The 22,196-nt window shown below is 38.8% G+C and overlaps 2 protein-coding genes across 2 annotated transcripts in view; one reads left to right on the top strand and one right to left on the bottom strand.

Annotated features, from left to right (window-relative positions):
- Positions 1-534: 534 nt before the first annotated feature.
- On the top strand, positions 535-13,019 carry pcgf6 (polycomb group ring finger 6). The gene is made up of 10 exons (XM_055163022.1): positions 535-980; positions 3,704-3,800; positions 4,367-4,463; positions 6,033-6,088; positions 6,170-6,229; positions 7,215-7,335; positions 8,265-8,292; positions 9,960-10,058; positions 10,837-10,923; positions 11,718-13,019. Exons 1-10 carry the CDS (start codon positions 894-896, stop codon positions 11,763-11,765), a joined length of 780 nt encoding a protein of 259 aa, XP_055018997.1. The 5' UTR covers positions 535-893; the 3' UTR covers positions 11,766-13,019.
- A 4,860-nt stretch (positions 13,020-17,879) lies between these two features.
- The window catches only part of LOC110162855 (alpha-internexin-like), a 15,069-nt gene continuing 10,752 nt past the window's right edge, over positions 17,880-22,196 (bottom strand). The window contains exons 5-6 of the mRNA XM_055162923.1: positions 20,758-20,882; positions 17,880-18,066 (exon numbers count right to left, since the gene is read on the bottom strand). Coding sequence (XP_055018898.1) covers positions 17,880-18,066; positions 20,758-20,882 — 312 coding nt within the window. The remainder of the gene's footprint in view (positions 18,067-20,757; positions 20,883-22,196) is intronic.

Consider the following 22,196-nt stretch of genomic DNA (forward strand, 5'->3'; position numbering starts at 1 on the left):
GATTATTATTATTATTATTATTATTATTATTATTATTATTATTATTATTTTTTTTTTACAATTCTTAAGTTTTTTGCGCTTTTATTTCTGGCCATCCAGCCCGTCAAAATGTTAAATGTTTAAAAAAAAAAAAAAAAAAAAAATTATACGACGCATTTGTATTTTGTTTGTGCTGTGACATGTTTCCGTTTGTGCGAGTATATTTCTAAAAAAATAAAAAATAAATAAATAAATAAATTAATTAATTAATTATTTTTGCGGTAATTATATGACGTAATTTCCGCTTAACTGATAGCAGCGGCTTTTAGTAAAAAACAACGCAAAAACTAGTGAAAATAAACGATGTCAGACTGCGGAAAATTATTTATCATCTTTAATAACTTACCAAGGCCAGTGCCAGTGGAAATGAGGCTTGAGAGACGTTTTTAAGGGGTTTATTATCTTGAAAACAAAAGTGTCCTTACCCGTTGTCGCCTGCGCTTTAGGGGGCGGTAGTGAGCGCCCTTCCGCACGTAAACACACGAAGCACCGGCGTCGCTGTTTGGTCCGCGGGAAACACCAGCGTGGGTCCAAAAACAGCACAAAAAAGTGATTTATTCCCTTTAAACTCACCCAGAGACGCTTTTCCCCGCGGCAACAAGAACAAAATACCCGGGACAACTTATCTCCACATGCACGCGGTTTGGGGACATTTTAGAGAAGATTTAGAAGCACTATTTGTGGCGGTGGAGCTAAATGCTAAAAGCTAAGAGCGTAGGGACGTAAACAGGTGTCGACGTAAAGCGCGTAAAGTTCACTAAATTCGCCGTTTTTTGGCACCTAAAGCATTAAATAAATTAAAAAAAAACATTAAATATCCCGGGTTTAGTCTGAGTTGTGGGGTTTGTGGTTAAATGGAGGTGTCTTCGGTGCCGTTTGGAAGCAAGAAGAGCGAAAAAAATGTGTCAATGGAGAAAACAGACGGAGACTCAGATGAAGAGGTACGACGATTTAACTGTTTAGCATCATTTATTTCATCAGATTTTTATTTTAAATGCCGATGAACTTCCCAGTTTTATTTATTTTTTACTCCTAAAAAAATTCAGATTATTATTTTTATTCTGAAATCATATATGTACATTTCCAAAGTGTTTAAAATCCAGTATATTAAAAATAAGAAAATCACCCTTTAAATATTCAGTACAAATATTTTCAAGCCCTCAAATTCAACAGCTGTAATTTTGTAGCTTGTTTAGTGGAAGGAAACTCTTTTATGTGACACATTTGGCATTTTTTCTGTTTTTATGATTAAAATATTTCAGTTTCACATAGGATTGTGAGTGAAAAAATGCATAGCACATTCAGATGGCTGATGTACAAATGTTTTTTAATTTTCAAAATAACGTTTTGACAAAAAAAAAGCCTTCATCAGATATTTTTCTTGCTTTGGACCACAGCAAAGGCTTTTTTTTTTTTTTTTTTTGCCGAAACGTTATTTTGAAAATTAAAAAACATTTGTACATCGGCCATCTGAGTGTGCTATGCATTTTTTCACTCTTATCTGGCTGCTCCTTGCATTTGCACCTCTACAAGAATTTTGGTGTGCGTTTTCTGCTTCTTTTGATTCACATAGGATTGTAACAATAATCAAAATATCGTGGTTTTGTATTGTCAAAATTCTCACAATAATATCGTGGACCATCACAATATATCGAATTACAAGTCTCTTTGCTTAAAGGTTGTATAGAGGATTTTTTAAGGGAAAAGAAATACAGCGACCGTCCTTTTTCATGTTGTGCATGCGTGACACCACCTTCCTCCTCCACAGCTCCCTCAGTAGAAACACCTCCTCCCACCTCTTTACTCTAGAAATCACGTTTGTCTACATCCACTGCATGTTCAGAAGTGACCTGTCTAGAAATAATTTAGCAACCGACGCGTCAGTTTTTAGACCCTTCGTCTGCTTTGTTCGTGCAATCGCTGGAAGGAATCTCCAAGAATCACCTCAGTTTGGCTTCGCTCCTTTTTCCCTTCTCTTCTTCTTTCAGCGACCTCAAAAACGAACTTTCTTTTGCGGCAAACTGGTCGTGGATTCTCATCCGCCATCGCAACAAACTTTGTACAAACTGCGAGGAAGCGACAGTTTAAAAAATCCTCTAAGAACCGCTGCATAAACCACATAATCCCCCAGTGAGTCAGTTATACTAGAAACGTAGGGAGTTTGATTAACAACCTAACAGCCAATAGAAAATGAGGGAACCTTGTTATCTATTGGCTGATGTTTATCTGGCCTCACTACGTCCACAGTTGATAGATTTTCATAATTTTTTTTTTGGTCATCACAGTTACAAGGCTGCTGCATCTCTGTCATGGTATTTTAAACTTTCATTGACAATTTGAAACAAAAAAAAATCCTCCATACAACCTTTAAGCAATAGCTTAAAAAAAACAGAGAACTACATAGACCATGATCCTTTGCTCCATTTCAGTGCAGACTACAAAAAGAAATAACAGTTTTAAGTAGGGATGGGCGATATATCGATATTTTAAATATATCGAGATAGTTTTTAAACTCGATATGAATTCTGACATATTGTATATATCGATATAATGCTAATATTCAATTTTGATTTCGCCGTGACTCGTAGTCGTTATGCTTTATATATTGTAAAGTTTAGCAATGTAAAGTTTATTTATGCAGAATATTTTAATGAATAATCTGCTGCAGTGTCACTTGTACAATAGTGTTTGGAAACGTTGGGTTTGATCTGCAGTGGATTGTGGGAATAAACCTCAGAGCTCCTTACTGCTGGATAGGAACATGGATCTATTGAAATAAGGAATATCCTGAGCTTCTTCTGCTAAATGAGCTCATGGTTCTGGTCTGGATAACAGAGTTAATGCAAAGATGAGCTTGTGTTGAGTTGTTTTATTTATGAATGAAACGAAGGAAATATGTATTATTTCTTTTATTTTACAGTTAAATTATTATTTATGTAATTAGGGTTTTTTGTAATCTTAAATGTTCCTATATGAACTGCCGACCTCTTACACTTCAATTAAAAAAGAGGACCTTGTGGAATTTGGCAGATTTGTTTTTGCAGTTTTCAGTTTTAGGGGGTTATTTTTTCTTGAACATATATCGAGATATATATCGTATATCGAGATATAGCTAAATATATCGAGATATATTTTTTGATCCATATCGCCCAGCCCTAGTTTTAAGTCTTAGTTCGTTGGATTTAGTCTTGTCAAGGCATTTTAAGAGGAAAAAGTAGTGTACTGACAGTTTGTTAGCCTCCACAAAATATCACAATAACTATCGTACCGAGAGATTTGGATCTAATCGTGAGCTTTCCCACGATATTGCAATAAATATCGTACCGTGAGGTTCATACCGTGACAATATATTGTGAGACTTGGATATCGTTACACGGTTTTATATGAACTTTGCACAAGAAGTGGTTTAACAAAGACTTTTAGTAGCACAGACATGATTTAACCTTTATTTTTTTATTGAACCTCATCGAATTGATTTGAAAAATATCGTATCGAACCAAGAGTGAATTATATCAAGATATGTATCGTATTGTGATCTGTGTATCGAGATCTGTATCATATCAGCAGGCAGAAAAACAGCATAGTGCTTTGTAACGATAGAAAAGTTTAAACAAAACACCAAAAGTAATAACAGTACTAAATCTTTTCCCTTGTGTGTTTTCAGACGTTGCCTCTAAACCAGTTCTATCCGTACATTCGCTGTGGACTCTGCTGCGGTTTCCTCATTGATGCCACGACCATCACAGAATGTCTACACACATGTGAGTAAAGATGGGACAATAAATAAGAACATGATAGGAAAACAGAAAAGTTGTTTCCACCAGAAAAAAATACTGAAAAAACTGGTGGAAGCAACTTTTTTTTTTCTGTTCTGGACTATGCCTTCCACTCTGTACAACCTGGAACTGGATCACCAATGCGAAGTATCTCACTCACCACTTAAAATATATAAAAAATGTGATGTTCCAAAACAGAGTACTAAAATCGATAAGTAAATAGATTACAAATTATTAACCAACTGATTCAGGGAGTTCTTGTTTTTGGAAGAGATGCTCCCAAACCATGAGACTAGTGAAAAACTTTTAAACCGATTCCATGAACGTTTTATAGAACAGTGTCGTCGTGGTTCTATTTATACAGTAGAAAGACAATTTCCTCAGACAATGAAGGTGCAGGTGGCCTCTTTTATACACTTACACATTGACATCACATTTCAACCCCACTGTCAAAATAACAACCTACTTCATTGTTGCGTAAATGTTAAAAATGTAGTTCAATTTCATCTCATCATAGTGACTCTGGTTTGTTGTTTGTTTGTTGTTTGTAGTTTGCAAAAGCTGCATAGTGAAGCACTTTTTCTACAGTAACAGATGTCCCACCTGCTCCATCGTCGTCCATCAAACACAACCACACTACAACATCAGGTAAACACAGCCACACTACAACATCAGGTAAACACAGCCACACTACAACATCAGGTAAACACAGCCACACTACAACATCAGGTAAACACAACACAACTCAAGAACATCAGGGGGGTGTTCCATCAAACTTGCTTAACAAATCCAGGCTTATCCTGAAATCCTGAGCTGAAACTTCTGAAACATCTCTAGTTTAACCCTCAACTCGTTCCATGACCGAAATAAACCTGAGTCTGACCAAAGCTAATTCAGGCCTGAAGTTTAAGCTGCACTTTGTGCTCGCAGTGACTCTGGGAAGGCCAGAGCAAAAGAGCAATGACATCATGGAAAATTATCTGGCTAAATGAGAAAGGAGCCACAGCGCACACCCACAGAGATTGATTTGGGTCACAGAACTTTTCCGTGAGGAAAAGAGATGAATCCTCTATCCCCTCCTGTTCGCTCCACCTCCTCTCCTGGTCGTTCTGTGGACAGAGAGGAGGCGGCTGGGGAGTGTGTTTAATATGCCTTGGGAATTAAGTTGCCTGACCTTTTCCCGATGTGCGGTCGTACGTGTGGAGCTTAAGTTCCGCTGTGAGTAAAAGTAAAGCTGCAAAAGAAATCTTCACACATAGAAGAAATGATAAAATCCACGCTGATGTGCAGTTTAACAAGGAGCGAGAGACGGGGAAATGAAGAGTGAGAGACAGACGTGATGAAGGAACGAACAGACAGAACGCACAGTCGTCCTCAGAGTCCAACCCAGTGTCTGTCTGTGTGGAAAAGCTGCTCTGCCCCTCAAAACAGACACATGTGCAACATCATTTGAATGAAATAATGTCATAAGCTTTTGTATGGTTTGTGCATTTGTGATGAGTCCAGTTCGTAGGAGTGTATGGACTGTAAAAGTCACTTTTTCATCTGTATGAGACAGAGACAGGTGTGTCTCTGACACAGGTGTTTGATGCACGGGCTGAAACGTTTGACTAAACTGTTTCTTCAGACGTTCTTGGAGACAGATCTAAAATAATCCTGTCAATTCGCCTCAGGTTTGTATTTCTGGGTGCTTGTTACTGCAGCAACTCGGGTCACCTCTGGTCAGTCATTTTGGTGGAACTGAGGCTTTGACAAGCCTGGATTGGCCAAATAAGCCAAGTTTTCACTTTAACTCGCTTCATGGAATACTCCCCTGGTAACAGCACTCAACAACATCAGGTAAACAGAATTCTAAATCTAACAAACTCAAGCACATAAGCACACAAGTCACAAATAAGAATACAAATGAACTTTTAAAGGTGCCACTGTGTAACTTTTCCGGCCACCTGCTTGTTTTCATAGAAATGTTATTGTTACTGGCCAAGGTCAGATCTGTGAGAAGGTGAGCTTGGTCACAGTAAGAATGCATGTTCTTCAAGGTGTTTTTGGACAATAAATGCTGGATAGAAACATTTGATAAGACAAAGCAATAACCATGGAGACCGGCATCTGAAGGAACCACAAAAGTTCCACAGTGCAGCTTTTGAAATATTAGTGTTGTTGAGTATCAGTGATTTTTTATTTTTTTTTTAATTTATTTTTATGTTTCATCCCCAGGCCGGACAGACAGCTGCAGGATATTGTTTACAAAATGGTCCCTTTTCTAGAAGAGTGTAAGTAGAAGTTTGTAAATTATAATATTAAATCTATATAAATCTTCATTATAATTAATTTAATATGATTTTTTTCCACAGTGGAGAGAGAGCAGATGTGTCAGTTTTACAAAGAAAGAGGTCTGGAGGTGCCAAAACAAGGTAAAGTCACATTTTAATTGTTATCTCTATTGGCAGAATGTTTATAAGATACCAAGCTGACACAGTGCACACAGTAGCAAACACGGCGAACACATTTTATGATTTGGCGCTTTGGTTCCAGTGCCAAGTGTTACATACCATTGCTGTGTCCTTGGGCAAGACACGTCACTTTTTACATTCCACCCTGCTGACTAACACTGGCTATACTTGCGCACACACCGAAAATCTGATCACTATCTGATTTGTGGCGTTATCAGATTTTCGAAATGTCATGTCAACAGTTCCATCTCATTTTTGTCTGTCTGTTCACACCAGCGCAGGTTTGGACGAGGACCATTGTGCAACTAAATGGAAAACTAAAGTGGCAAAGACAAAAATGAGACAAAAATGAAACTGTCAAAGATTGAAAGAGTTATAAAATTAGTTGAAGGCCTTTTTTCTCTTCCAAATACAACAGTTACTCTAAAAATCCAGTCTGCAAATAATGACCCAATCAACAAAACCGCTCGGTGAATCCAGTTTGAAGCGTTCTTTAAAAGTAAAAAGGTGGGAGTAGTTCCTCACGTATGTCTGTTTACATCCACACAACGCACGGATCAAAGTGAAGCTGCAGATTAACGACAGTGACTATACTTCCTGTGGACTTTATCGGCAATCTTCTGTGCTTTTAAAATCCCGTATCTGAAGTTTTGCACCACATTTCACAAATAACACAGTTTTGACTTGGATCTAAACTAGAAGTGCAGTGTTCTGATATTTTAAACATTTAAGAGCCTCAGGGTGAGTGATTTTACTCAAGAAGCGCTCACAACTTTGCAGTCAGTGGTCGTAGACAGATCCTGATACAGTCTTTGTGATCGGAGATTTAAAATCGGATTCTCCTCGTGTCTGTTGTGTGCGCTTTTTGTCACATTTAAAAATCGTTTAAGACTAAAAAAATCCTGTACTGCGTGATGGCCTTAACTCACTCTTCTCCTCTTTGCAGCCACGGCGTTCTCATCTCCTCCTCCTCCTGTTGTGATGAAGAAGAAGAAGGAAGCTCCAACTCAGGCCGTGTTCACGATGCCTCCAGAGCTCGATGTGTCTCTCATGCTCGAGTTTGTCGGGTGAGAATCTGTCACTGTCTCTGTGTAGTTGTGTCACTGTTATAAAAAAAAAGACATATATAGCACTGACAAGCTTTGCAATTTATGTTTTAATTATAGCATTTTGTCCAAATTTCTCATTTCAGACATTGACACATTTATAAACAGTACTGACATAATATGAATTGACTTACACTTAGACTTAGACAGATTTTATTGATCCACAAGAGAAATGACTTGGACACAGTAGCTCACACATCACATTTTATTAATTAAATAAATACTTAATTAAGTAGTAAAAAATATTAAAATTGTAATAAACTTTTAAATAAATTGCAATTTAAAAAAAAAAAAAACTTTGAGCTTGGCATGAAATAAGACATAAATTATATAAATGTATGTACAAGTAAGTAAAATGAAATATTAAATGAAATATTATCTGTTACATAAGGGTGAGAAAATGTGAGAAAAATGATCGTGTGAAAATTAATAATCCTTGTGTTTACATTTAAATTGGACAAAAATTGTATAAACTCTGGTGACTTCCACATTTTGAAAAGTTGTAATTCCAAAAGACACTAAGAATGACAGAAAAAATGAAATAATTATTAAATAAAGTAAATAAAAAATGGTGAGGTAATGGTAAAATGTGAATGTGTGAAATGAATGGCACAATTTATTTATTATAAAATATAAGAAAATCAAATTCTTGTTTCATTCTCGTGGACTCTTTGTGATTTGCTACTTGTGTCCAGTCAAATTGTGATTTTGATCTTGGAGCCGTAATGTGTAGTAGGACTAAACCAGGACTAAACCAGGACTAAACCAGGATCTATTACTATTACTTTTACAGTACTATTACTATTACTGTACAATTAAATGTGCGTGGATCATTCATGTGGTCACTAGATGGAGCCGTTGCACATGTTAAATTTGTGTTTGTGTTGCAGAGCTGAAGAGGGAGTGCAGCACTATAAGGTAAGAAACAACATCACTACAGATCATCAGCATTTTTAAAAGACGTGATTGTTTTTATTTGAAAGGAATTTTAAACCTGTTAGGTTTATCTAAACATTATAAACAAGAAGAAAGACAAGAGATTAATTCAGTTTTACTCGCGAGGAGAACGGGCAGAGAGTGGGCATCACAAACCAACAGTCTCCACACGTTCTGATGACTCAAGGCCGTTCTCCTCTTTTTATTTCATTAGGAGGCCCTAGTTACAGAATGATAATTCTCAAGGGGAAGGGGAAACAGCCAAGACATAATAAGAAACTGGTGCAGCTATGCATAGTCCAAACACATAAAACATGATTAACAATCAGGAGGTGCCTTAGGTCAGACACCATCATAACTCTTGCATGTGTGACAGTGGGAGTTGGCTTCATGTGAGGAATCATCTGGAGGTTCACTAGAGCGACAGGACACTGCACACAGTTGTCAAACACACAGAGGTTATTCAACAAGTGACAAGTGATTGGTACATTATAAATCAAAGAATTGTAGTACATAAATGGTTAACTCATAGGCATAGAATATCACACAAGTATTTAGCAAATATGGGATAATAAAATTATTCTGACAAAACCGTAAGATTAATATGACAAAGTTTGTGGAGACGATCCTAAACAAATAATGAAAATTAGAAACATTTGTGAATCTAAAGTTTGGAAATTTGAATCAAACAGAGAATCTCCCATAGAGTGAAATAAGCTAAATATAATATAAATTCTGTAACATGAATTAGATTTATTGTATGGGTTTAGAGTGAGAGAATAAAAGGAATAAAGGAGTTTTTGTGACATGTCTGTAAAAAGTGGTATATAAACAAAAACTTACTTATTGTTTGGCCAACTGAGATAATATTTAAATATATGTAGCTCCATAATAGGGCATATGTGACTAAATTAATCCATATACCATTCGTTCTTTTGAATTTCAGTTAAGAATGAAAAACAATAAAATGGGAAAACAGTTTATTTCATTATTCCGTTTTAGTGTCAAACAAAAAAAACGATTTCAACCTCTATTTCCAATATTTAAATTGGTTTATTTCAATAACACCAATCAAAGAACAGTCTCATACCTATTTTAATTTTGATATTTTATTCTCTTGTATATTTGCCTCTGAAGTTCTGCTGCTGAAGGACTCACCTGAAAAATCGTTGCATTTTTGTGGACAAACATGTCGTCTTCTTTTATAGCGACGCGTTTACTTTCACGTAGAAAGTTATTATTCAACTCCATGATGAGAAACACGAAGCAGTGATAAACTTTGCTCAGTTGACAAAGAATTCACAGGTGATGCGTTGAGCAGCAGAACTTTCAGGGCAAATAAACCAGAGAGAATAAAATATCAGAATTAAAATAGGCACAGAAACTGGTTTTTGATTGGTGTCATTTGAAATAAATTTGAAATTAAATACTGGAAATGGAGGTCAATCTATAAAACGGAATAATTAAATAAACTGTTTTCCCATTTTATTTTTGTTCTTAATTGAAATTCAAAAGAACAAATGGTACACGGACCTAAATCGACTGGTCACTTTGTAGCTTCACCAGTTCATTGTAGAGTTTTATTTTTAGTTTATTATATTGTTATGTGTAATTTAAAGTCGTGTAATCCTCTTGTCGTCCGTGTTCAGCCGTTGGAGCGTCGTTTTGTGCGAGTTTCTGGAGAAGCCACGATCCGACATGTTGAACTGTTCATCAGGAAGAAGATGGAGCTGAGCCCCTCCTGCCAGGTGTGTTAAGTGTTTACTCCTAGTTTTATTTTATTCCTGAGGTCTTGGTTCAGTTTGGGTTTATCCCGGGTTAGTCCTGGACACACATTTGTGGAGTCTTGAGGTCAGACAGTATTTGAAGGACATGGTTTGTGTTCACCTGAGCTTCACCTGTGCAGACGTCTGAGCTCAGGCCAAAACTCGGCGGGCGTCGCTTAAATCAGATTAGTTTAACGTCTCTGTGGGAGTTGGAGCGTTTGAGCGGGTGCCATCTCGTTTTTAGAAACACGTGGACCAGGATTTAGAACTAACACTGAATTCCCGTATTAGGGCTCACAAGGACATTATTACATCACCGGTGTCCTCCTCGAAAGTCTGCTCAGGTTTGAAATAAATTAGGCCGTGGAACATCGACATCTGGATCATGTCGAGTTCTAGTTTAAAATCATCCATGTTCAGAATCTGCCTTTTTAACGGAGAGATCTACAGCCAATCCTCTGTCAGTAAAAGGAGATAAATAGTGTGGTATATTGAACTTTCCAAGCAAAGCAACAACATCACTATGGAGATAAGCAGAAATGTTACACAGTGCACCTTTAAATGGCACTGATTAAAAGTCTTTACAACAAGAAAACTTCACACAAACTTGAGGCCAGGAGGGTAAGAAGGAGGACGATAGCGCGTAACAGCATGTGTCCTGAGCCTCTGCTGCCAGTTTATAAAAACATAATAAAATGTGAAGTAATGATGTAGTTAAATACAATATTTGTATTATAGTCTAGACTGTGTTTTGTTTCAGGTGGATGTTGTTTGTGGAGATCATCTTTTGGACCATTTCCAGTCGCTCAAAGACATTCAGAACTCAGTGGGTGAAGACGCTCTGCAGGTAAAAGTTTATTAAAGTAATAAATGAATAATGAAAATCGTTTGGACATTTGTCCTAAATTCTGTGATCGATGGGCCATGGTCTTGGTCTTGTCTCAGTCTCGGTCTTGTCTCGGTCTTGACCTTTAAATGTCTTGGTCTCATCTCGACCCTCAGAGGTCTTGGTCTTATCTCGACCTCGAATTTAAAAGTCTTGGGTCTCGTCTAGATTTTTAAAAGTCTTGTTTTGTCTCGGTCTTGACCCTCAGGCCTTGGTCTTGTCTCGGTCTTGACCCTCAGGCCTTGGTCTTGTCTCGGTCTTGACCCTCAGGCCTTGGGCTTGTCTCGGTCTTGACCCTCAGGCCTTGGTCTTGTCTCGGTCTTGACCTCAGGCCTTGGTCTTGTCTCGGTCTTGACCCTCAGGCCTTGGTCTTGTCTCGGTCTTGACCCTCAGGCCTTGGTCTTGTCTCGGTCTTGACCCTCAGGCCTTGGTCTTGTCTCGGTCTTGACCCTCAGGCCTTGGTCTTGTCTCGGTCTCGATCTTTAAAAGTCTTGATCTTGTCTCAGTCTCAGGACCCTGTGGTCTTGGACAGGACTTGGTCTTGACTAGTGCGGACTTTGTATTGGTGGGAGTTTAGCGAGAGTCATTTCTGCAGTTTTAGTAAACTGTAGTAGATTTTACCTGAAGATTTGAATTTGATTTGAATTCAGACAGTTCATTGTGTGTGAAATTGTGTTCTTGCTACAGAATGTATCTTATCTTATTATTGTTATAACATGAACCCATTTGAATCTGTGTTTTCCCTTATGTTTCAGGATGGACTCTTGGTGCTTCACTTTGGCCTGGTCCTGCCCTCGTCCTGATGAACTGGAAAAACACAAACTTCTGCTCAAAAACACGATTAAACTCACCTCTAGAACATGGCGTTTCAGGGCGAATATTGTCAGAACACATTTGTTTTTCTAAAGGCAGTCATGTTGAAATGGTTTATTTTTCAGACACATTTTGGTATTTTAGCATTGCCTTAAAAAACAGATCTGATTTTGTTAAAAAAATAAATAAATCTTTATAAAACCCATCAAATTTAAATATCTGCTGGCAGTTTTAAGTCTTAAGTTTGAAGCTGTGACGTTTTCAGGAGAAAGAAAGTACATAATTTACCCACGTGTTAAGAATGGTGAACAAGAATCTGTCTTACACTGTTTTTCCGTTTACAGTTGAAACATAAATGAATAGAGCCATTTTATTTTCACCACTGAGAAAAACTGAACAATTATCATTTAGACACAACGAAATCCACGCACTTAAAAACAAAAATAAATAAATAAATAAAAGTGACTAGTCTTAGTTTAAATAAAGACCTTTTATATGGAAGATAATTTGTTCCACTCGGATTATTTTTATTTAAATACTGCTGAATTTCTGACTTTGAATTTTTTAAATCTGACAAAAGATGTTTGAATTATTTTTATTTTGAAATTTTGTTGCTGAAATTTTAACTGTACTAAAAATTTTGCCTTTTAAATATTAAGCACAAATATTATCAAGCCAAATTCAGCAGTTAAAATTCAGAGTGTGAAATTCGCAGTGAAAAATTTCAACTAATGACCAATCCTGGTTCCCTGCACCATTTCCTGCTTGTTACTAAGTTGGATCATATGAAAAATTATTTGTTTCATCAGATTTTGAATTTTAAATACTGTTGAATTTGTCACTTTGAATTTTTTAACTCTGAAAAAACATGGTAGAATTATTTTTATTCTAAAATTTTGTTGCTGAAATTTTAATTATACATTTTCAAAGTGTGTGAATATCATTATTTAAAAAAAACCTTTTAAATATTCAGCTCAAATATTTTCAAGCACTCAAATTCAACAGTCAAAATTCAGAGTAGAAAATCTGCCGTGGAAAAAATTCACAGCAAAGATCCAAGATGCCAAGGCAGATTTTGGATTTTGTTTTTGGTTTTTTTTGCAAATTTTTTAACTGTTAAATTTGAGGACTTGGATGAGTACTGAATATTGCAAAAGGTGTTTGTTTTTTTTTTTATATTGAATTTTAAACATTTTGAAAAAGTATACTTCAAATTTCACCAACTGCCATTCAGGATTAAAATAATTCTAACATGTTTTTTCAGAGTTAAAAAATTCTGATGGCATTTAAAATTCTAAATCTGATTAAACAAATTGTCTTCTATACTTCTACCTATACTTAAACTATAACTTTTAGTTTTTTTTAGAGTGCCTGGATTTCGTTGTGTCCAAATTTTTGATCATTTGATTTTCTGTACAAATTATAATTCAAAACTTATAGAATTTACTGCTTCCAATATTGCACAATGTATATTTTGGGGCATTTTCTTTTGTGTGTATTTTACTTTAAGAACTGCTCAGTGAAACTCGTGGAGGGTGGTGGACATCTGGAATGTTCCTCAGTGTCGTACTAGACTCATTTATCTCCATGGAGACGAGTATTTGACCCAATTCACTGTAAAAATTCATGTTTTTCAAGGTTTTTGAGGGCTAAAAACATGTATTTATGTAATTGAAAACATGCAGTGTCAGACCCTCCACCCGAAATGTTACATAGTGCAGCTTTAATGTTGGAGATACTCGTTCTGGATACATCTCAGACCTCAGATACTGTGAAATAACTTTATTGTTTTCCATGATACCTTTGATTTGTTGTACATAAATAGCTTATCTAATACTTTTCCATATTTATATTGTTTGTCGTATTTGTTTGTCTTTTGTGTCTTTCAGGGCTTTAAACCAAAGGGCTGTTTTTGTGTGATTTGTTAAAAAAAAAAAAAAAAAAAAGCTGCTAACATTTATACGTTTTGTACTGATGCTCTTGTTTGTAATAAAAACTCAAAATCAAATGTAAGATTTATTTTATTCGTCGTCACACACACAAACGTACAGTTTTCAGACGAGTTTATTCATAAAACAAAAGCAGCACAAACATTCAAAGGTAAAGAGACACGGGAGACTCTATAAATCTCTGGAGGTGAAGGTTTGTCCAGTTTTAGCTCTTAATACGTTTGTCTAAATACAGATTAACTCTTAAACACTGGCCCAGTGACGACGCTGGTGTGTGTGAGACTCCGGTGTGTCTGGGGTTAAGATTTGCTTCACAGTGAATGTGTTTACATGCGCTCGAGTATCCCGGTTCTGATCTGTTTTTTTGAGTCTCCTGATTTTGTGAGTGTCCGTGTAAATGCAGTATCCTGATTTCAGTCTCCTGGATTTGTCAGTGTCCTGGAGAAACAAGGAGACTCACTGGGATTTTTTTGGGAGTATCCAGGATACTGTGACCTCTAAACGCAGGATCTTGATTTCTCAAAACTAGAGCTGTACTGAGCAACTCAAGTAACAAAAACAGTAGGAGCAGTTAAAGCAGTCTACTGTTTAATGAGGGCGGCCGCGGGGTCTTAAAAGTCTTAAAAAGGGTCTTAAATTTCATGTTCCTAAATTAAGGCCTTAAAAAGTCTTAAATGATGTTGTCCAATTCTTATTTTTTTCACAAAGGTCTTAAATTTTATCAGCCTATTATTTTGTAAACTCAACTGGGCTGCAGTGTAATATTAAACAAAGGGAGGTGAAAAAAAAAGTGAAATCACAGAACATGAACAAATGTCTAATTTGGAGGATGCGCAAACAATACTCTGGTTTCTGGCACCAGCGGCAATAATTAAACAATCAGTAAAGTGGAGGAAAACTGATGGATCGTGGAGAAGTGCAGGTTTAATCCACAGTGGCTCTTAGATTCTTGATATAGTCCTGTAGTTGTTTGGTCATTATTACCTCTGCCAAGGAGGTTATGTTTTTGCCGGCGTTTGTCTGTTTGTCTGTTTGTTTGTTTGTTTGTTTGTTTGTCTGTTAGCAACATAACTCAAAAAGTTATGGACCGATTTTGATGAAATTTTCAGGATTTGTTGGAAATGTGAAAAGGAAGAACTGATTTCATTTTGGGGGTGATCCGGAAGAAATCCTGGATTCTGGATCACTTTGAAATTTTAGTTAACATTGTGGTAAATGGGGCCAAAAATTTTGTTTCTCAATATCTCGATTAATTATTGACCAAACCCCATGAAATTTGACTCAGGGATGGACAATGGGATCCTCTTTCATATTCCAAAGGCTGATCCGGATCTGATCCAGAAGAAAAATTTTATCGCAATTTATATAAAAAATGGGGGTAGTCCTTGGCGGAGGTCTGCGCTCTCTGACTGCTTTTCTAGTTTAAATTGGATCTGGTGTTTTTTGCCTGCATAATGGGTGTGATGTTAGTCTTAGTTTTCATTTATGTGGTCTTAAAAAGGTCTTTAAACAGTCTTAAATTTGGGGTAGTCAAACCTGGGGATACCCTGTTAATACAGTAAAAGAGAAATACAACTTGTTAACTGGACAAACGTTTATTTAGGTCAAAAACGTTTCGCAGTTCGTCCAAGCTGCTTCTTCAGGTCTGGTCTCAGTTTGGATGAGCTGCGAAACATTTTCAACCTAAATAAACATTTGCCCATTTGACAAATTGAATTTCTCCTTTGCCATGGATTCTACCTGGACGACACATCTTTACTTTACAGCCACATTTTAACTCCAGGCTCATCTGTCTGGTGGTTTGTGTCGCTCTTGAAATAACCTGACGCTTTTAGACTTGTCGTATTTTTCGTCTGTTAAACACGACTTTTCCTGAAGCTGTGACAGAGCTCCACAGTCTCATGTTCTGACTTGAACGTACGCCTACTTTTTTGTTTTTACAAACCTGTTAAAAAGCCTTAAGTTGGCAAACTTGCTCCATGTTTCACTGTTTGCCATATCTGTGCCCTAGTTACCATAGCAACCAGTCTAAATATCCAGGATCCTCTGATGGAGCATGAACACCACATCCAGAATACTGTCAGAACTGGGATAAAACTCATAACCAGGATGAGACTGGAGCCCATGTAAACACACTCACGGTCACAGATAAAACTGCTCTAGGATTTTACTACAGGACAAAAACAAACAAACTCACAGTGTTTCACAAATGAAACAATAAAACAACTTAAATCTAAAGTGCATCACATAAATGAGACTCAACAGAAGTCGCACTCTGTAACTTTTCTGACGGACCTGCTTGTCTCCATGGAGAAGCTGGGAACGTTTCAAGTGCAAAATAGACAGAGGTGGGTAGTACTCGAGTTACTTTTACTGTGTTTTTCAGACTGTAAGTGTCACTTTTTTCATGGTTCGTGTGTTTCCTGTGACTTCTATATTAAAATGTTTCAGTGAAGTGTGGAGAGGTTCTAGTCTTGTGTGTGAGGATCTGCTGCTCCTGTTCCTCCTGCACCACTGTCACTTGGCTCTACTGCGCATGTCTCCTGCAGAAAGAGCCTCTGTCCTGCAAGTTGTGAAATATTCAGCCGAAAACGGTATTCGAGCAGCAGAAAGAAAGTTTGAAAGACCTGTGAAAGACTTGTGAGAGACCAGAGAAAAGCAGAGGAACCTTGAACTGCAAAAAAAGCTTATCACGGGTTAAAGCTTGATTTAACTCGAGTTGGTGGAGTTGTTCAGAAGCGACACCGAGGATGAAGAACTGAATGGATTTAGTGATTTGGAGTGAGATGGAGAGTTTGGTAAACTTGTTCTGTTCTGTTGCTTATGTTATAGTTTATCTGAAAAACTGTGAAATATGTGACGTTAACAGTCTGTTGTTCTCTCTTCTATTGTTTTTACTACAACTTGACTTTACACAGGAAATATCTGCTCTCTGATTTTATACAATACATTTCCCCCCAAAAATGCAACTTATTTTTTCTTCCTCATTAGGCATTTTTTGGCTGGTGCAACTTATACTCCAGAGCGACTTGTAGTCCGTAAAATACAGTACTTAGTTACATTTACTTTTTTAACAGCGTACTTTTAGAGATATGAGACACAATATTTTTATTTAATTAAAATTAAGATTTTATGGATTATTTAATATATTCACCTTCCAATTACATTCATTTGAAACTATCCATTCATCCATTTTCTTCCATTTATCCAGGGTCAGGTCTTGGGGGCATCAGTCTAAGCAGGGACTCCCAGACTTCCTTCACCCCAGACACTTCCTCCAGCTCCTCCTGGAGGACCCCAAGGTGTTCCCAGGCCAGCTCAGAGACAAAGTCCCTCCAGCGTGTCCTGGGTCTTCCCTGGGGTCTCTTCCTGGTGGAACATGAACAACTCCCAAGGGAGGCGCCCAGGAGACATCAGAACAGAAGCCCTCCCCGCAGCTGATGGAGCAGTGGCTCTACTCCGAGCTCCTCCCGTGTGACTGAGCTCCTCACTCTATCTCTAAGGGAGACGCCCAGCCGCCCTGCGGAGGAAACTCATTTCAGCCGCTTGTATCCACGATCTCGTCCTTTCGGTCACTACCCAGAGCTCATGACCACAGGTGAGGAATAACGATAAATCAAGAGCTTTTCCTTTCGGCTCAGCTCCTCTTCACCTCAACGGTCCGATACAGCGACCGCATCACTGCTGACGCTGCACCTGTCCACCTGTCAATCTCACACATGAAACTACAAATCAAATATTACGTCCCGACTGTTACTCTTAATTGAGTAGTAGTTTTCGGAACACTTTTTTAAATCTTACTTGAGTCATTTCTTGGACCACTACTCTGTACTTCTACTTGAGTAATATTATTTTGAAGTAATGTTACAATTTCGGCTACCCACCTCTGAAAATAGATGTTATACTGTTGAATTTTCCAGGAAAACCTAAATCATTATCAGCTAATTACTGTCCAAGAGTCCATTTATCATCGTCTTGTTTGCTCTTTACCCCTCTCCTCCCTCCTGTCTCTGCTCCTGCCTCTGCTCCTGTCTCTGCTCCTGTCTCTGCTCCTGTCTCTGCTCCTGCCTCTGCTCCTGCCTCTGCTCCTGCCTCTGCTCCTGTCTCTGCTCCTGTCTCTGCTCCTGCCTCTGCTCCCGTCGCTCGTCTCCGTTGTCAGTCGTTCAGTTGGGCAGCGAGCTCCTCTTCTTTCTCCTCCGTGCTGCCCTCCTTCTCGTCGCTCTCTTTGCCCCGTCTGGACTCTCGGTGCTGGGACGCGCCTCCGGAGGATCGGGGCTGGGGGCTGAACGATCCGAATGAAAGTCCGGAGTTAAAGTGAGTCTCCTCTCCCTCCAGCAGCTTCCTTAAAGACACACACATGTTCACAGGCTGGGACCCACACAAGCAGAACCGTACAAACGTCACATGGAACTAAACACTAAACCCACTTTTTTGCAAATAAACTGTGTATCTGGTGTTTTAAAAGTGTTATTTACTGGTTCTAGTCATTTTTTTTGGCAACTTTAATGCAAACTTGGTCAATTTGCAGTTTTCTAAATCTAAATTTGTGCTGTCTCCAGTGGCCTCTGCAGTTTCAAGTAGTTGGTGACATCACAAATGACTGCCCTGATCACAGACGAGTGTTTCTGATATAAAAAAAAAACAAAAACAACAATTTTCTTCATTATTTGTCTCCAAAACCAAAATTTTTTCAGTTTTCAGTTATTTTGGCTATATTAATCTTGCAATGCTGGACTGAACCAGGACCGAACCAGGACTAAAACAGGACTAAACCATTTTCAATCCTGGTCTCAGTCCCAGTCTTGGTCCTGGTCTCAGTTCTGGTCTGGTCCCGGTCTAAGTCCTTATCTCAGTCCCGGTCTGGTTCCGGTCTGGTCCCGGACCTGTTTTAGTCCTGGTTCAGTCCATATGCGGCGCAAAAGTCCGGCATCGTAGTTTAAGTCACGTAAACAGGAAACATCCATTATCTGATTTTTCCATTTTTCATTTAAACACAAAATCAAAAACTGAAAAAACAAATCATTATCTGTTTTTTCATTTTGGTTTTGGAGACAAATAATGAAGAAAATAGTTGTTTTTTCCTTTTATTATTTTTGGTTTTATCTTTGTCATTTTATTAGTATTTTACAGTTATTTTGGCACATTTATATCAATATTTCCATAAATCTATTTATCTGATTAATGTTAATTTTAAAATAAGCCAAGTAAACTGTTCTGCTCTGAAACACTCTGTGCCCCTTTTTGGAGCCTCACCCACAGTTTGAGAACCTCTTCTTTAATAGAACTTCCACTGGCACTTTACACAAAAGAAAACAAAAGTGAAGAAAGTGGGTATGATTTTTAAACCTGTTTGTTTCAAGTTCCTAATTTTAGTTAGACCTTGAATCTGTGACAAGACCGAGTCCAAGCGCCTTCAAGACCAAGACGAGACCGAGTCCAAACGCCTTCAAGACCGAGACAAGACCGAGTCCAAGCGCCTTCAAGACCGAGACAAGACCGAGTCCAGACGCCTTCAAGACCGAGACAAGACCGAGTCCAGACGCCTTCAAGACCGAGACAAGACCGAGTCCAAGCGCCTTCAAGACCGAGACAAGACCGAGTCCAGACGCCTTCAAGACTGAGACAAGACCGAGTCCAAACGCCTTCAAGACTGAGACAAGACCGAGTCCAAGCACCAACAAAATCGAGACAAGACCGAGTCCAAGTCCTTCAAGACCGAGTCCAAGCGCCTTCAAGACCGAGACAAGACCGAGTCCAACGCCTTCAAGACTGAAACAAGACCGAGTCCAAGCGCCTTCAAGACCGAGACAAGACCGAGTCCAACGCCTTCAAAGACCGAGACAAGACCGAGACAAGACCGAGTCCAGACGCCTTCAAGACCGAGACAAGACCGAGTCCAAGCGCCTTCAAGACCGAGACAAGACCGAGACAAGACCGAGTCCAAACGCCTTCAAGACCGAGACAAGACCGAGTCAAGCGCCTTCAAGACCGAGACAAGACGAGTCCAAGCGCCTTCAAGACCGAGACAAGACCGAGTCCAAGCGCCTTCAAGACCGAGACAAGACCGAGTCCAAGCGCCTTCAAGACCGAGACAAGACCGAGTCCAAGCGCCTTCAAGACCGAGACAAGACCGAGTCCAAACGCCTTCAAGACTGAAACAAGACCGAGTCCAAGCGCCTTCAAGACCGAGACAAGACCGAGTCCAACGCCTTCAAGACCGAGACAAGACTGAGACAAGACCGAGTCCAGACGCCTTCAAGACTGAACAAGACCGAGTCCAAGCGCCTTCAAGACGAGACAAGACCGAGACAAGACCGAGTCCAAACGCCTTCAAGACTGAGACAAGACCGAGTCCAAGCGCCTTCAAGACCGAGACAAGACCGAGTCCAAGTGCCTTCAAGACCGAGACAAGACCGAGTCCAGACGCCTTCAAGACCGAGACAAGACCGAGTCCAGACGCCTTCAAAACTGAGACAAGACCGAGTCCAAGCGCCTTCAAGACTGAAACAAGACCGAGTCCAAGCGCCTTCAAGACCGAGACAAGACCGAGTCCAAGCGCCTTCAAGACCGAGACAAGACCGAGTCCAAACGCCTTCAAGACTGAACAAGACCGAGTCCAAGCGCCTTCAAGACCGAGACAAGACCGAGTCCAGACGCCTTCAAAACTGAGACAAGACCGAGTCCAAGCGCCCTCAAGACCGAGACAAGACCGAGACAAGACGAGTCCAAACGCCTTCAAGACCGAGACAAGACCGAGTCCAAAAAACCGACAAGACCGAGTCCAAGCCTTCAAACTGAGACAAGACCGAGTCCAGACGCCTTCAAGACCGAGACAAGACCGAGTCCAGACGCCTTCAAAACTGAGACAAGACCGAGTCCAAGCGCCCTCAAGACCGAGACAAGACCAAGACCATAAAAAAACAGTCTCCAGACCAAGACCGTCATCTGCATGTTTCCAAACGTCGAGCGTGATTAGACTCTATCTTTTCTACGTGATGTGTCTGTGATGAAGTGTTGTTGTTCTCAGTCTGACCTGTAGGCGGCGATCTCGATGTCCAGGGCCATCTTGACGTTGAGCAGGTCCTGATATTCTCTCAGGTGCTGCGCCATTTCTCCTTTCAGGTTCCTGAGCTCTGCGTCCAGGTGAGCGATGGTCTCCTGAGACACACAAGAGCAAACACACACGTGACCCAGAGAACAGAAAAATCACATTACAATACACCACTTCAACACTGTCAGAGTTAGATGACTAATTACTTTTTATTTATTTAAAACCAGGACAGTGCACAGAAAACATTCATCTCCGAGAGAAAAGATGCTCTGTGCCAGATTTAGCTACAAACTCTTTTCCATCTGCAGTCGATTATTCAATTTTTCTTTAAGGCAAGTGTACGAATTGTAGAGCAGAATTCGTACACAAAACAAACAAATCAAAACAGAAATAATCATCATAAAATAAAATAAAAAAAAGGAGAGAGACATTGTGGAAGTGTGAAATTAAAAACCTTCAGTCATACACTGCTGAACAGAACCATTTTGAGCCTGGATTTAAACAGAGTCAACACATATTTGGTGTATTTTGGTGTATTTGTACATATATTTGTTGTATTTTGTATTTTTGTTATATTTGTACATATATTTGTATGTATATTTGTTGTATTTGTACATATATTTGGTTTATTTTGTTGTATTTGTACATATATTTGGTGTATTTGTTGTATTTTGTACATATATTTGGTGTATTTTGGTGTATTTCTACATATATTTAGTGTATTTGTACATATATTTATTGTATTTTTATTATATTTGTACATATATGTGGTGTATTTTTGGTGTATTTTTGTTGTATTTGTACATGTATTTTGCGTATTTGTACATATTTTTTGTATGTATATTTGTTGTATTTGTATGTATATTTGTTGTATTTTGTATATTGTGTGTGTGCAGGTGAGTGTGTTTGGCCGTCGCGTGCGGAGGTGAGATCTTCTCTCTGATGCTTTAGTGCTGCTCAGGGCTTAGTGTCACAGTTAATCTGATCTGTTTCTCTGGAGCACGTTCCTCTGTTCCTCTGTTCCTCTGTTTCTCTGTTTCTCTGTTCCTCTGTTCCTCTGTTCCTCTGTTCTCTGTTCTCTGTTTCTCTGTTCCTCTGTTCCTCTGTTCCTCTCTTTCTCTGTTCCTCTGTTCCTCTGTTCCTCTGTTCCTCTGTTTCTCTGTTCCTCTGTTCCTCTGTTCCTCTGGGCCTTTGTCTAAACCCACTGTCCACACTGTCTCAAGGACCTGACCTCTGACCCCGAACCACTCTCCAAATCCAAATCCACTTTAATTCTACAGCACATTTTACCAACAAAATGGTTTCCAAAGTGCTGCACCGAGATCATCAAATGAAGACAACATGTGATCATACCAGTCGTAAAACAATAAAACCAGCAAAACTTTAGTGAGTAATGCTCCCACTAATGCCCAGAGCAGGTT

The sequence above is a fragment of the Boleophthalmus pectinirostris genome, unplaced genomic scaffold, assembly GCF_026225935.1.
Source record: "Boleophthalmus pectinirostris isolate CB_2022bp ecotype Guang Dong unplaced genomic scaffold, ASM2622593v1 HiC_scaffold_5, whole genome shotgun sequence".
In the NCBI taxonomy this organism is placed as follows: Eukaryota; Metazoa; Chordata; class Actinopteri; order Gobiiformes; family Gobiidae; genus Boleophthalmus; species Boleophthalmus pectinirostris.

Excerpts from the sequence above, each read along its gene's own strand:
- pcgf6 (XM_055163022.1), top strand. The coding sequence starts at position 894 with ATGGAGGTGTCTTCGGTGCCGTTTGGAAGCAAGAAGAGCGAAAAAAAT. Across the intron at positions 6,089-6,169 it reads GGTCCCTTTTCTAGAAGAGT|TGGAGAGAGAGCAGATGTGT; the intron begins GTAAGTAGAAGT and ends TTTTTTCCACAG. Across the intron at positions 10,924-11,717 it reads TGGGTGAAGACGCTCTGCAG|GATGGACTCTTGGTGCTTCA; the intron begins GTAAAAGTTTAT and ends CTTATGTTTCAG.